General features: G+C 37.6%; 1 protein-coding gene across 1 annotated transcript in view; it reads right to left on the bottom strand.

The window, feature by feature from the left end:
• Nucleotides 1-17052, bottom strand: part of LOC145998345 (acetylcholine-gated chloride channel subunit acc-2-like) — a 58507-nt gene that overhangs the window by 2082 nt on the left and 39373 nt on the right. The window contains exons 6-7 of the mRNA XM_083134751.1: nucleotides 4560-4758; nucleotides 985-1165 (exon numbers count right to left, since the gene is read on the bottom strand). Coding sequence (XP_082990877.1) covers nucleotides 985-1165; nucleotides 4560-4758 — 380 coding nt within the window. The remainder of the gene's footprint in view (nucleotides 1-984; nucleotides 1166-4559; nucleotides 4759-17052) is intronic.

The raw sequence follows: 17052 nt of genomic DNA, 5'->3' as shown, positions 1-17052 counted from the left end.
CAAACTAAAGCAAAATGTAATCCTGAAGCACTGCACATAGTGTCATTACATAAAGAGAAAAGGTGAAATGGAATGAATAGGAATACTCTTTAAAAGGAGGTTTATCTCATTTCTTTATAAATGATCAAATACAAGGAAGAACAAAAAATGGATTGACCATGCACCCAGTGTAAATAGATAAAATGACAGTAATTGTTCAAGTAAAAGCAGTCTTATGTTCTATATTTAACTCATTCTATAATTATGATTATTATAAAATTTGAATTACAATTATTTAAAACTTGTGGCTACTGTAAGATGTACAGGGTGAGCCAAAAGTCCCATTACCCCCTATGTATTTTGCGACGAGGGAAGGTTATGGATCTGAAATAAATAGAGTATGATAAGAGACAAGATATGTTAGCTGAGGAGGTTACAGACAACAATTTAGTCCAGAATGTCTGTGTGGGCATCATTATTTTCATAACAGAGAATTATGCGCCCCCAGGTACGGTATGAAATTCTATGCAGCATTGTGCGAGTGATTGTTGCAAATGCATGCCGAACAGCTTCTTTCAGTTCGTTAGTTGTGTGGTAACACATGCCGGCAACTTGCTGTTTGATATAACTCCACAATGCATTATCACACAATGAAAGATCGGGACTTTGGGGAGGCCAGTCCAGAGGTGCTGGTAACTGTGGAGAACCACATCCAATCCATCTGTTACGAAACACTTCGTTAAGATATTCTCACACGGCAATCAAATAATGGGCTGGTGCTCCATCTTGCTGAAACCAGACGCGATCGATAAGTCCTTTGGCTTGCAGCTCCGAACCAAGTATCACTACGAACCACTACCACAGCACAGACTCGCATACCTATGGGGTAATGGGACTTCTGGCTCACCCTGTACGTATTACATTCTATATGGTTGGTATTATTGTTCAAAACGTTATAGGTTTTATTACATATCAAAACAATACATTATTGTACATAATACTTACTTGTAAGTAGGGATCATTTAGTAATCTAATGTTTTCAACTTTTGAGCAAGTTTTCTTATTTGAGCTTCTGATGGTAAACAATATTGTTGCATACTCCACCATTGCCAGAAAGACGAATAAAATACATGATAAGAGCCAGATGTCAACTGCTTTCACATTAAGTGAAGGTGGCGCAAAAGATCTAAAAATAAAGTGTAATAAATTAAGTACATTGCAACACACAAAGAAACTAGTTTTTAGCTTGAACATAGGTAACTCATATTGCATATGTTTTTAAATCATTAATAAACTAAGTTATTTTTTGAACCAAATATGTTACAGTTCCCATTGCTGCACGAAGAGTCAATTTTTGGAAGAACAATAGAAATGATGAAATGCAGTGGTCGGAAGTAGCATCGCTACTATAGCTAGCTACAAAATTTGTAGCAATAGCTGTAGCGGCACTACATTTTTTAAATTGTAGTTGTAGCTGTAGCGAAGCTACAAAATTCCTGTAGTTGTAGCGAAGCTTTCGCTACAGCTACATTTTTCTCAGCATATTAAGGTAATTTTTGAAAGTGGCAACGACGATAAAACTAAACGACACTATTGCTTGCTTTTGACTCAAAAAGACAAAGTTCATTAGATGAAAATATAGATAATCTATATTATAAATATCTTTATATTGCAGGTTATAAATAATATCTGTGCAATTTATTTCATTAGCATCTGAATAATTCTAATATCCAGATAACTAACTAACTGGCATATATGAATATATTCTGGCTAATAGCTATTTCTTTTATCTGCATCACTATTTTGTGGAGAATCATGCCTCATTTGTTACACCGCCAGGAAAAAATGCCACGTTTGCGCCACCCCTGGAACATATCCTGTGGATATCGATGGCGTAACAGACAGCCAAATATCGATAATTTCTGTGTAAAACACAGCTTACAGTGCAAAAACGAGCAATCCATTTTCTACTAATCTGACAAAGCAATAGTCCCAGCAATCAATGGTTCAGTACGTTAACAGCATTGATCATTGCAAGTATATAGGATCACACCGGCAAGAAATTATTGTTACAAGAACGATAATATTTCTGAAATTACAATTATTTTTGTCACACTGTTTGTTCACAAATTTTAAAATTACAATATGGTTAGAACACTCGGGTTTGCACATCAGTTTCCTCAATATATTTTATCATATTTTAAAACAACGTACAAGTTATTGACTTTCCTGAAGAAATGACGATTTTCTTTTGTTAAAATACACAGTTTTCAAATTTATGTATTTTTCCTACGTTGGTGTCCCTTTCCTGTAACTTTTTCTAATCATGGCAATGAGGATGCATTGTTTATTTAGTTATGCTCTTATCTACGGCCGTTTTCTGCCACTTTTGGATAATTGTGAGAATGAGGAAGAATGATGAATGATGAGCAGAGTGGGGAATGTAGGAGCAGGAGGATCCCAACCTCCCAACTAGGCATCTTTCCTAGTATTTGTTTTGAGTCCACTTTATGCACAGATCAGCTGATCGAGACTGATACAAACCACCATGTGCCCTCCACCGGGTATCGAACCTGGGCCCTTTGAATACAATGTGACAATTACAATTTCCACTGTGTCTTCGGGGAAGCATTTCCAACATAAAAACTTATGTAAAACATTGCTCCACCTTTTTCTCATTTATACCATTAGAAGCATCCCCCAGCTATCCTCAAGGATCGAGCAAATATCTGCCATCCCCCAAATAACATTCTGTTTAAGTTAAAAAGATTAAATACATAAATATCACATTTTTATCTTATTCCCATTTTGCACAACACGTTATAGTTTATTTCGATACATGTGATATTCTTCCAATTAATTTTAAAAAGAAGTCTGTCACATAAATATTTTTGATATGACAATAAGAACAACACGGATACGTGTAAGACTTAGTTTTTTGAATTGATATGCCACTTACAAAGGTACTTTATTCTCAAACACTTTAGTAAAAATATGTAACTGAAGTAACACTGCTGTAAAAATTATAGAATGAAGGGGAATCATGGTAATAAATAACAGAATCTATTTTTGAGTACGTACAACTATCATACTAGGGCTTCTTTTGAATATCCATATTGCTATTTTAAGTTTTTAATACAGAAGTAGTGCAAAAGTAGCGAACAGGAATAGTGTAGCGAGCTACTTTCTGGGAAATGTAGTTGTAGCTGTAGCAAAGCTACATTTTGGAAAAGTAGCTATAGTTGTAGCAAAGCTACTTATAAAAGTAGCGTTCTAATCACTGATGAAATGCATAACATTTGAGGAACATGCATGCACCTTCAGAATGCAGAGAAACCCATGATAATATCCCATCCTACAATGTTAGCCTTCATTCAATTGCTACAAGAGGTACCACACCTCCACTCATCACTGATACATCCAATTTTATAAGACATAATTCCCTCCTTCCTTCCTTAGAACTTCCATTGGCTTTAAAATTATATATCTTCTCTTATAAGAGTATAATATTGTTTATTAACAGTGATATAATTCCTCTGTACTGAATTCCTAAGTGGAAATATTATGGGTCAATTGCTCCTTAAACCCCCATGTGCATGCCCCAATGTTATCATCAGTGCCACCCAGTTTAATGGTGCCACAAGAGCAACTGACATATGAAGGCTACTGGTAATAGTTTTTTTTTTTTAATGAAGATTTGTTTTGCCATTCAGTATCATTAAATTGACAGAAAACAAGACAGACCAAAAGAAAACCATTTGGTGTATTATTTTTATGTACTTTTTTCAAGCATTGGGGGCATTTCATTGAGAGTACAAATCGCCAAGTCGTCACATGCTTTGTTTTATTGTTTGCTCTCTCAGGAGCTTCTTGGGGTTCCCCCAGCTCCCCCCCCCCTCATTCTGCCACCGGGTAGGCAGGAAAAGTGTTGAATAATTCTCTCGAAAATGAATGCAGATGGGGGCGATCCGTGGAAAATTCTTCCCGAGTTGGCACCAAATATACCTCCCCTCCTCCCAAAGAGAAAAACAACTGAATTCAAGTTGTCTTTGGCCGGGGGAGGAGTGACATTGTAAATTGCTGCAGAAACCTCAAATTAACTAATTGACTGAACCAGCTGAATTCAGCTTGCTGATCAATGGTAATCGCTAGTAAGCCGGCTGCTTAAAATCAGCTCTTCCGCATATCTCTTGGGCACAAGAGCAAAGCCCACAATGCTGATGAAATGAAATACAGCATTAGAGAAAAATTGGCTGACATTACGTATCGTCGAATTATGTCATGAGACTTGACTGGGCGTTGTTAGTAGAGTATGTGAATGTCTTGCACAAGATAGACAAAATTTTGAACTTTTCACGTAAAATGTCAAATGATGTGCTTCAGTATGGTGGTATGGTTTTCTTTTGCATTATTACATGGTTATGTAAGAAATAAAAGATTTGGTGCAGATTACCAGCTCATGAAAAAGAAACGTTACTCCTACCGGACACTGTTCTTAAAACAAATTTTGTAATGTTTATTTATATATGTCTATATTATCTTAGTACTTTCATTTGATTAGATAAACAGCAAAAAATTACCTGATGGATTGAAACCATGTAATAAGAGCCAAAAGGTTGGTTACAAGAAGCACCATTCGACCAGGCACCAGTTCAGGAGTCACAAGAAAGCTTCCCCATGAGATCACCACAAACATGGAACTGGGAATGTAACACTCAATCACGTGACTTAATGTGTTACGGTACAAGATAAGTGTAACATTCAATGCTGAACTTTGACCTGAAATAGTACATATGAGATTTATTGTTGTCTAAAACTAAACCTGGAATGTTTGACAGACATTTCTCTAGAAATTTTCATATTTTGGTTTTGTAGAAAATCACAGACTTTATTTTTCTAGGTGACCTTGTACACATCTGTTCACAGAAAATGGCACATTCGTTCGAGTTGAAGTCCAGCTTCGGGTCTGGCAGTACAGCTGAAGTAAGTGTTTGGAAACCAGCAGTGTTGCTTACTATGAAACATCTTAACCATATGCAGGGAATCTTGTGTCTCTCAGACTCAAAGAAAAGGCCTAACGGAAAGATTGCAGCATAAATATTAATTAACTGGACTGTCCAAGTCTACATTGAAAGTAATGTAATGAAAATTCGTGAAAAATATATTAAAAAAACCTCATATTTGACGTTCGTGAAGAAGTGGTTATCACAATGCGTTAGAATGCTAGTACCCCGGGTTCAAATTTGGCCTGAGCATGGGGTTCTTTTTGAGTGTCTCTTCATCCTTGCGAGTAGCCGAAAATGGAAGAAAAGCAACACTAAATAACGGGGGGGGGGGGGCAATTTGAATAATCGAGGTGGAAATATTGCTGTTTTAATTCTTGAAAATGATGCAAAAAAACAACAACTTATGTTTTCTTTCGGAAAAAGTGTTATCCTAGCCTGCGAGAAGGCTTGAAGAATATATAAACTCATTCCCCATCCACTTTGGCAAACATAATTGCAAAGTCAGCACTCAATATGCGATGGGAAACAATAATAGAAATCTGAATCAAGAGAGTTTATGTTACAGCCAGGGAAGCACATGAGAGGAGGTGCCCTTCCCTCTCAAACACGCACACATCAGTCATCCAGGCTATTAACAATAAGTCAATGGTTGTCCTCTCATTTAACTTTAACAGTAAATGGAATTTTTGTAAAATGAAAATTCTCGGGCTTTCCTTTTTTACACGTGCAAGTTGGTTTTGACTGATTGATTTAGTTTATTTTACTTCGCGTTTTGTGTCTCTGGGCTAATTTGCGAAGATGGGGATGAGTGATGAAATGATGAAATTGATGTATGGACATTCATAAACAACCAAGCCGAGCGGGATTCGAACCCATGACACTTGGCATCGCAGCGTGATGTGCTAACCACTCGGCCACAGGGTCCAGCACGTGCATTTTAGTTTCGTAATGGAGCAAGAAAATAGAATTGTGACTCGTAAAAAACATTACCAGCTGAATGAATTTCTCCGTAGATTCCACAATAATGACTTTTATTTTTTTAAATAAATAGTTTAAAAATAATATAATGTATGTGCCGTTGGTTAATAAGATTCCTCGTCACATAGCAGAATCTGCTATGTTGATGGAAGCTAGAACACGATTATCATTTAGGGTTGGAAACACTCACCTTCCACAAAAGCATGACTTTTCAATGTTTTCCTTCATTTTCATGCACAAGCTTGACTTGTATTCTGTCAGCAATGTGCACAGCACACAAACACTATCTGATGAAGTGTATTGCGATCAAAAGAATGTAATTATCGAGAAGCTACATCAAAAGTTTCGAGCTGGACAGGAAAAATGTAATATTACGGGGAAATTACCTGAATAGCTTGGTTTCTTCACCATGGTTTGTGGCCGTGTCGGTTGAAGGTCAGCTTTGTAAGCTGAAATCCTAGGTTCAATTCCCCTCATGGTTGTTTTGTTTACCAACTTGTAACACATTAATTATTTCATTGTCTATGTATTTCAGTGTTTTAAAGTGTGATACGAACCACTATGTGCCTTGGCCAAGTATCGAACAAGGGACTTCCTGATTACAAGTCGTCACACCGATTGTAGCATTATATTTTGTTATTGTTACTGTGGCAAGATGAAAATTAAAATATTACACCCACAGATCTTCTGACAGTCGAGATAATTTTGAGTATAAAGCGTGTTGTATTTTCTTCGTCGTGTTGCAGCTAAAGCTCGCTACTTACAATAATCGATACTAAAAATGTGTTGTGAAATACAACTGAAGATGAAACGTTCAATATTCTTTGGAAGAAAAATCACCGGAATTAACTTCAAAAACTGTGAGTTATATAGAAATTTTGTTTCGTCATATATATGCTTCTTTGTTTAAGTTTGGCGTTGAAGTCCACTCTATGCACAGCAAGGGTAATCGGAACTGGACCTACAGACCAAACCACTATGTTATGTGCCTCCACTGTGTATCAAACTAAATTTTTTAAATTGCGGCCTTTGAATATACTGCTCCAAGAAAGCCATTTTCTGATCACTGGTTTTACTACACATTTCTCACTATAATAAAATGAATTCCCGGGAATTTTCAGTGGGCATGCTATGACAAGTAACTTATCTGAACATTCGGTTTCTGTGGCGAAATAGTCAGTGTGACTTGTTACAAAGCAAGAAATCCAAGGGTTGAACACTGGGTAACTGATGGAGCATTATTGAGTTTGTCGTGTTTACCACAAGAGGTAGAAAGCTGACGTATATAACCTACGCAGAAGGAAGGAACGAATAACGTATTTAGAAGATTTCGTCGCTTTCCTGGGCTCAACTTACTAGGCTGCAGCTACGCTGCGACTCGCCTTTTCTCTTTGAGCAAAGAAGAAGACGTTTCGAGAAAGAGAAGGACGGTCATACCAAGAACGACTATTTGCTTCTGGATTATTCAGATGACCAACATTGATTTCTTTGTTGTTCATACAGCATGAGGGAAAAGACTTGGGGAAAAGACTGTTATTTTGATTGGGGAGTTTTCATTGATAAAATGTGAACATCTTTTCTATTGTTTTATTTTTAATAAACAGAAATATTGACTTTTTGCTAGTTGTGGCTGGCCTCATTCTCTTGCCATTTCTGTTGTTAATGCCATATTTCGCAACTAGCTAGGTAATATTTCATGATGTAGCAGACGGGGGAGAGATATTGGCTTTGCTTCTAATTACTAATTTTGATATGCCTTGTGACTGTGTATATGCATGCCTACCCAATGGCCTACTAGCAACACCGTTGTCTGCTAATCAAGGGATTCCAGTTTCAATGCACCTAGGTACGGATCCCATTTTAAACATTACATCCAGTTACAATTACCCTATATGAACACTAGTGACTTTATAAAAACGTTTTTTGTCAAAATTGCATTTGTCTGCCCTTTGTAGCTAATATACGTTTTCTTCAGTTTCTGCCTTACTTTTAGTGTTACTTTGCTCCAGATTGTGAAGCCAAAGTTTATATCGCAACTATTCCCGGAACAGCGTAGCAACGGGTGGCAATCACCGCGTAGAACGATTGTTGACAAATTCCTGTTTCACTACTGGCTGCTTTGGGGAGGTGGATTTTTAATGTTGTCGCTTCTTGCTCAAACATAAGCCTAATTGGTAGATATCTTTTTGGGTGGGCATGACTGACTGCACGAAGGAATGTCCACTTATCCAACCTGCCAATTGTCAGGATCCAACCCGTCGATATGCGCATGGTGGACGGACACGGGCTGACATCATCTTTGCTTGGTTCTTTGCTAGGTGGGATTCACATGCTTCCAACTGTAGTCGTGAAATAACACTCACGCCCACTCTGGAGCGATTATTCGCAGTTCATCCGGGACTTTAAGCGGATGGCTATTCTTGGCACAGAGCTAAGGCAATCATTTGATGATAGCTAAGGAGACTGTTCAGAATTCCCAATGAAACCTACATAAGTAGATTCATCGTTAAAAATCATGTGTTCGGCATGATTATTTCAAACTCCGTTCCAGTACAAAATAAATTATAAGCGTAAGCAGCAGGATACACAAAGGACCGAGAAAACTCACAATTTTCAAGTTTGGTGAAATGGTGTAGTGGTTAAGGCAGGTGCTTGTAGTATTGAGGGTCTTATGTTCGATCCCACTTGAGGCTACTTTATTTTCAAAACTTTTTTTAATGTCTAGTTGCATTTCTATAATTAATTAGAACATATTGGTAAATTGAATAAAAGAAAATGTAACTGATTTACCATTCTTATAAATTCGATTATATTTCTTTAAAACTATCCTTTTAGCAATGGCTTAAACATTTGTCTGGTTGTAAGACCAACAAATTGAGAACATTTATTACATGGATGTTTAATTACGAATTTGCTGACATGTGTGGCAGAGTGGTTAGCACAGGATGCTACAATGCTAGAGATTCCAGGTTCAAATCCTGTCCCAGGCATAGGTGTTCCTTGTGAGTATCGCTTCATCAGTTACTATATCATAACTCATCCTCATTGTCTCGATTTGCCAAAAGTGGCTAAATAGAAAATCAAAGTAAATTGCGTATTTATGAAAGAAGAAAGAATACTGTTTTTTAGTATAAATTGTAAGTATTTTTTACAAAAAATTAAAAGGAGAATATTTTGTTTCGTAGGTTTGAAAGTTGTCAGTAATTCGACGAATATGAAGTAGCCTGGATGTTGGGCTCTCTTGTTTAAAATCACAAGATAAAAGATACTGAAGTTAGAGTTAAAATTTCACTTCGTTTAGGACCACGCTATAACCGCAGTAGAGACTTGTCCTCTTAAATTTGAATCCAAATATAACCACATGAGTCTTAAATGAGAAAGGGAGTCAAGCAATACTATGATCCAACTTTTAGAAATTCATTTTCTGATATGGATAAGCACTTTAAAATGGATATCCCAAAGTATTTACTAGAGGCTAAGAATGCTTCTTATGCCCTTCGTGTAATTGTAACACAACTGACGTATCCAATTATATCAGACCTAGATTTGTTGTTAACTATTAAAACATGGTTACCAGTACTGCACTATGTTCCCTGTTGTTTGAAATTAATATACCTATCAAACTGGAAGACACTCGTTCACATTTAACGTTTTCGAAATTTCTCCTGAGCAGCCTTTTCATGCAGTGACATTCATAATTCAAACATTGTATTATCCGTTTTAACAATATTTGCCTGTAACAGATTCGCAATGTGTATAATAAGTGTTTCTGTATTCCCTGTCCACCCCTGCTTCCAATGCCCGTGCTCGCAGTGCAGTAGACAGTAACGGTCATCAGCTGCCCGCCTGCTGTTGAACCACGATGGGTACTGGTGGATGCCTGAAAATTTGCCCTTCAGATGGGCAAGTCGGGTTGGTTAAGGACAACAGCTGCAGCTGCGTGGGGCGGGAGTGGGTGGGTATTTTTTCCCATTACAACGGGCGGGCAATGGATCACATTTGCAGACCTCTACTAATTGGCTATTTCAAAATGAGTTTCCTTGCAGGAAAACGCGGTAAGAGAAGGCCGCTGCCATTAAGACAGTTCCCACGCTGAATATACGAGCGACGCGCCTGTAGAATCGTGACATGAATGAAAAGCATGGAAAAAGAAATATGCTGGTGAAAACCAATGTGTATTAGCGTATTTTCAAAGATTTAAATAGTTGGAGACAAAAACAGAAGAAAGCCCTGTCAAATATAATGCATAAATGTTATTTTTCTCTGTCAAAAACCCACTATTCTCAGATCATTTCAAGTGGTTTTGCTTAGCCAAGGCCGTAGAACCGCCGATAAACACAAACCTCATGATGCATGTCCATCAGCCAGCCTCATAAAGCAGGCACCCAACTGCGAGCAACGTGGTCTCTATATAGAGCGCATGCGTCGTGGTGCTTCACTTTTGTAAAAGGAACAGATAATCTCCATTCGTAAGTTCGAACCCTGGTAGGTTCAGGGTTTTTTTTTTTTCTTATGCAGAAGAATGAAATGCCATAACCTGAGTAGAAGTTTCCATATGTGTGTGCAAATTACGTTTGTCTGATTGCGTGGCCACACGTTTGCAGCAGATAGGAAATGGCTTTCCGCTTTCACTATTTAAAATAGAGTTAAAGTAATGCAGTTGACACAATATGCATATCACTGTGCCACACAACAGCCTCTCTCTAGTTGTTTAAAACCAAAAATGTGTTAATTCGAAATGGGATCCCACGGTGTCACATTACATGAATAGTTTTGAACACAGGGTAAATTTCGGATACTGAAGTCATTATATAGAAAGTTTGCATTAACAATCTTAGTTCATGAAATTAACATACATTATTCTCCCTCCCGTTTTTTTTTTTTTAATTATACAGTAATAACGAAAATCTCAGAGGGAAAGCATATTTTGATGTGACAATTGCCATACAAAAAATTGTGATAAAGAAGCGAACGTGCACCCATACACCCACTTGTGTGTATATATATCTACCTACATATAGTAGCTGTGTCTGGGGGTTCGACATGCTGACCCCACGTCACCCCATTACCAGTTGAAGAACTCCACACCTCTAGTACAGCGCCTTGAATAACGTAGTGTGGAAAACGACCCAAGAAACTGGTTTCCCAGATGGATGAGAAGCATAGATGGCAGTGTGATCAATGTCGGTGCTAATTTTCTTATGAAAGTAATGCGGATTTGTTAGTTTTTGGAATATATTATGTAGATTTGTTTGTCTTGAAAGGCGGTACATGAATTGATGGAAACAGTTATATTTGTCACGAAATGACATTAATTTGGAAAGAAAAGTAAAATAAAATTAATAAATAAATAGCATGCGTAACTCAAGCAGAAACATCGCAAAGTGATTCTGGACATCAGGTGTTGGATTGTGTACTAGAGTTTTATTTTTCTATGTTATTAGAATATAAATATTATCCTGAGAGATATTTCATACCGAGGCGACAAACCACATGTGTTGCTTGGAAGCAAGCAGTCTGTAATCAATGCAGCCTTTCGAACTGTAGGAACACAACTCTGGCTGCACCGTTTCCTCAAGCAGATTTTACACCAAAGTGACACGCGACAAACGATACGAGGATTTCACACCAAACCGACATGGTCCTTCGGTCCAAGGCAACTTTCACACCGAAGCGACACATGTTGCTTGGAAACGAGCCAATCAAGAGCAACATTTCACATCGTAGCGGCATTACGGGAAGCACAGGCCAGCGTTCAGTTGGTGAAATCCTCAAGCAATAAGTGTTGCGTGCCCCTTGTCGCTTTGGTGCGCAATCTCCCTAAAGCAAGAACTCATTGCATTGCGCATGCACGAACAACAAACCACGGCAACATGTTGCAAGCTATTGAGGAAATGGCCCAGTTTGAGCGACGCACAAGTGACAAAGCGACATGTGTGACTTATCGTGTCGCCTAGATCTGTTGTTGTAATGTGCAGTTTTTCGTGTCGCCTATCTGTTGTTTGCACAAATAGCAGCGAATGCTTGCCAATAGACATAGTTGGGAACTCCCCCTGTAGCACGTTGCTTCGGTCTGAGCACCCTTCCTTTAAGGAGCTTTCCGACCGAAGTAACAAGTAGCACGCAAATACGCCATATGAACGTGTCGTTTGCTGTTTGGACCCTCATGTGTAATGAATGCTATTTTACAGTCTGGAAGTGTGTGTCACTAGCGTGACAGTGTGAACATCCCTTGTCGCTTGTCCCATTGGTTTGAAAGTTTCCTTACACTCATGTCGATGACACTAAGAAAGTTTTGTGGGGTTCCCCTTGTCGTTTCATGGAATCATCATTATCATCATCGCCGCGATTAGTTTAAAGCTGAAGAAAAGAGACAGTAAATATCCAAAATACAAATGCTTCAGTGTGTATATCTTTAAAAGAAATGATGATGATGATGATAATAATAATGAACCTAATTCATACACAAAAATTTAGTTGCCAAGAGCATTCCACGTGTATTTTTTCTCCCGTATTATTAACGAAAGTATGACGATAACAGGACGTGGTCGACTGTCTAGAATGTTCGTTAATATCTTCGCGACCACTGTACCAAATATCATAGCAATTATCACATTCATAGAAATGTTTCATGTAAAAGAATCAGACGTTGCAGCAAAAACCTCTAGGTACCAGGCTGTCCCAGAAGTCCTGCACCATACAAGGGGGAAAATGAAACACAGAATATCAGAAACAAAGACAGATTTTATTCAGCAAAGTACAGGCCTCCATGTTCGATTACCTTCACTCATCTCTGCGACAACAGTTCAATCTGATGGCGATACCAGGTGGCAGGTTTAGAATTGAAAAACTCACGACAGGCAGAATTTACCTCATCATATCAACTGAAGTGCCGACCACACAGGACATGTGAGAGAGAGTGAAACAAACCATAATCCGATGGTGCAACTTCCAGACTATAGGCGGGATGAGGTAACAACTCAAATCCATCAAGCTCAGCTAGTGTGTTGGTCACTCTTCGAGACCGGTGACTGGGAGCATTGTCATTTTACAGCAGTAACCTCTTCCTCCTCATTAATGCTGGGTATTTCCCGTTCAGAATGGCATACATTCGGCGTCATTGTTCAGAATACAGTTCACATGTTACAGCATGACCTTCTGGAACAAACTCATAATGGACAATCCCGTCAATATTCCACCACACACTCAGCATGAGCTTTTTCCCAAATCTGTCCTGTTTCACAAGGGCGACGGCCTCCTATCTTCTTTTCACCCACTGTTTACGTGTATCAGGGTTTTCAGAAACACCCACTTCTCGTCTCCTGTTACAATTCTCCTCCAAAAACGAAGATCACGCAGGTTTTGTAGCAATGTCTGGCAACTTGCAATTCTGCGCTTGGCCTGCACCTCTGTCAGCTCTTGCGGACTTTGTCGGGGTTGTTTATTGGTGTAATCCATGTCATGCAAGCGACGGTTTACTGTCGATTTGGATGCCCCAACCACTCTTATTAACCCACGTGTGCTGGATTGTGGTGTAGCATTCACAGCATCCTGCAGAGACTCGTGAATGTCCATCGGAGGTCACCCCGTGCGAGCCTTATTCTCGAGGTGTAGATCGCCTGAAGTGAATTTTTAAAACCAACGGGAAGCTGTCGATCGATTCACCACTTTTTCGTTCTCCACACGACAAATTTTCTCCGCTGCCGCTTTTGCTGTTAGTCGTTTTTTCCATAAAAAACGTAGCACTGCACGAAGTGCAATTTGGTCCTCACTCATCGTGCCCACTTTAACTTCAACGGGAACACTCGCTACACATGCTGTGCGTGCCTTCACTTGATCCCACGAATATGTCCTCTATGCCTGCCAACAGCCTTTCACTGGAAGCACAACCTATCCTCACAAACTTCACCTCTTAGAGCTCAGTGTGCTGATGGTGCAGGACTTCTGGGACAGCCTGGTAGGATTGTGGGAGGGAGACTGGCAGTTGCGACAAGGAATATTATTATTATGTTTGGGTGTACGTTTACACGAGGAGAAGGGAACATAGATAATGTCCCAAGTTCTATTGCTGATAGAGGAAAATGTGGTTCGGATCCCATTTTAAACTGTAGGTCCAGTTCCGATTATCCTTGCTGTGCATAGAGTGGACTTCATTGCCAAACTTAAACAAACAAGCATATGTACGACGAAACAAAATTTCTATATAACTCACAGTTTTTGCAGTTAATTCCAGTGATTCTTCTTCCAAAGAATATTGAACGTTTCATCTTCAGTTGTATTTCACAACACATTTTTAGTATCGATTATTGTAAGTAGCAAGCTTTGGCCGCAACAAGATGAAGAAAATACAACACGCTTTACACTCAAAATTATCTCAACTGTCAGAAGACCTGTGGGTGTAATATTTTAATTTTCATCTTGCCACACTAACAATAACAAAATATAATGCTATAATCGGTGTGACGACTTGTAATCAGGAAGTCCCTTGTTCGATACTTGGCCAAGGCACATAGTGGTTCGCATCACAATTTAAAACACTGATAAGATAAGATAAGATAAGATTTATTTCCATCCACTTGATCATATGAGTACAAATAGCACTATGATATGAGATAGGTCAATTACATGTATAATTTTGAGTACAAAGGAATTAACACATACTTAAGCATATTAAAAAGTATAAAATAAAATTACGTGTATGATTTTGAGTACAAAGGAATTAACACATACTTATGCATATTACAAAGTATAAGAGAGTATGGAATAACATAGAAAATAGAAGAAAAATCAAAGGATATGACTATTAGTGAACATAAAAATACAAGGAAAGTCAAAGGTTATGTCTATTAATGAAAAATATGATCTAAGTACTCCTCTGTGCTATAAAACAAATACTTCATAAGCAAGTTTTTTACTGTTATTTTAAATTTGGTTGGAATATGATTCTTGAATTCCTCTGGCAGTTTGTTATAGAGTTTTACACCTTGAAATCCTAGACCACTATGTGTTTTGGATGTGCAGACAGTAGAAAGGTGGAGGGAGTTATGCATATGAGTGTTGTACTTGTGTATGTCCAGATTTTTTGAGAAGATTTTAGAATTTGTATGAATAAAGTACAACGTTTCTAATATGTACAAACATGGAAGAGGTAATATTTGAAATTCATTGAAAATTTGTTTTGTTGGGTTTGAGAGGGATACATTCTTCATAATTTTTAATAAGGGGTTTTGCCAAATAAAAATTTTCTGCATTTTGGGTGAACTGCCCCAGAAAGAGATACCATATGTGAGTACAGGTTGAATCTGTCCAAAATATACTGTCCTTAAATCATTCAAAGTTAAAACATTTCTCAAAATTCTCATCATGTAGCAGAGCCTGCTTAAGTTTTGAGTTAAATTAGTAATATGCATGTCCCAAGACAGGTTTGTGTCTATCCATACTCCTAAGAATTTTATTGTTAATAATCACATTTAAGTTTTTTATTTGTTTTGCTGGATTGAAATTTATTAGAAATGTTTTATTAACATTCAGGGAAAGCTTGTTGTTGTTTAGCCAGGTGTTTAGTTGTGTTGTTGTTGAAATGGAATTCTTTTGAAGTTGCTCATATTCCAGGCTTTTTACTATGATATTTGTATCATCCGCAAAAAGTATTGTTTGAGACTCTGATAAGGTTTCTGGAAGATCATTTATGTAGAGTAAAAATAAAACTGGTCCTAGAATTGAGCCTTGCGGTACACCTGCATTGAGGAACAGTTGGTCTGATTTGATTTTGTTAATATCTACATACTGACATCTGTCTTTTAAATAAGAGGTGAACCATTTTTTTGCTAAACCTCTGATACCATAATGGTCCATTTTATCTAGTACAATGTCATGCTGAACCAAATCAAATGCTTTGTTGAAATCTAAAAATAATCCATGCACATGCATTTTTTTGTCTCTCGATTTTAGTATGTTATTTGTAAATTCAAAAATAGCTTCTGATATTGACTTACTTTTTTTGGTATCCAAACTGATGTTTGGATAAAATGTCGTATTTTTCTAAGAAAGTTACTAATTTATTTAGCATAATTTCTATTACTTTAGAGAAGACCGATAAAAGAGAAATTGGCCTATAGTTTGAGCATTCTTCTTTGTTGCCTTTCTTGAATAATGGTCTCACTTTTGCTATTTTGTACTCACTACCCAGATAGCAAGGTAGACTTACCTCAAATCCACATTAAGTTTGCAATGCAAGTATCGGGAACTTGCAGGAAAATTTCAGAGCAAGTCTGTAAATTTGCAGCAAATTGAAAGCAAAGGTACTAATTACCAACATTTGAAATTGCAGTAAGTTCTAACTGTAACCTGCAGCTAACTTGCACGGTAAGTCTCAAGGCTTGCTGCAAGTTAACATGAAACTTGTAAGGCAGGTGTTAAAGTCTCAAAGGCTTGCTACAAGTTAACCTGAAACTTGCAAAGTAGGTGTTAAAGATCTGAGGCTTGCTGGAAGTTAACCTGAAACTTGCAAGGCAGGTGTTGAAACTTGCAGCAAGTTGACCACAATCTTGCTGGGCAACTAACACCAGCAGGTGGTGGGTCCGAATAAGATAAAGTAGTAGTAGGAAAAAATGGTGTATCAGAGAAAATTAAACCAATAGTTACACATACTTATTAGAAAATGTGGTTTCTAATGAGTGTGTGTAACTATTGATATAATTTTCTGTACTACACCATTTTTTCCTACTAGCCCTTCATCTAATTCAGACCCACTACATGCAGTAGGGTAAATATTCCCACCACAGAACCAAGTAGTCACATTTTTAACCAATATTTCCAAATCTAAGGACGAATGATATGTAAAATTGACACTAACTACTAATTGATAAAATGAGTAACATGAAGAAAAATGCAAAAAAGACAAAAAAAAAAAAAAAAAATTGTCTAAAACTAAATTTAATGCCATTAAATGTACATGAAGCATATACGAACTATTTTGTAATTCTTATGCACACATCAAACTAATTAATAGTCTCCAATAAAAATACATAAATTTGCTGCAGAAAATAAAATAGCTAAACACATGGAAAATACTTGAACTATTTTTTTA

This window comes from Lepisma saccharinum, chromosome 14 (genome assembly GCF_977018435.1).
Source record: "Lepisma saccharinum chromosome 14, izLepSacc3.1, whole genome shotgun sequence".
Lineage (NCBI taxonomy): Eukaryota > Metazoa > Arthropoda > Insecta > Zygentoma > Lepismatidae > Lepisma > Lepisma saccharinum.
Note: the sequence above shows the minus strand (reverse complement) of the source record. Positions and strands in the feature narration are given on the sequence as shown.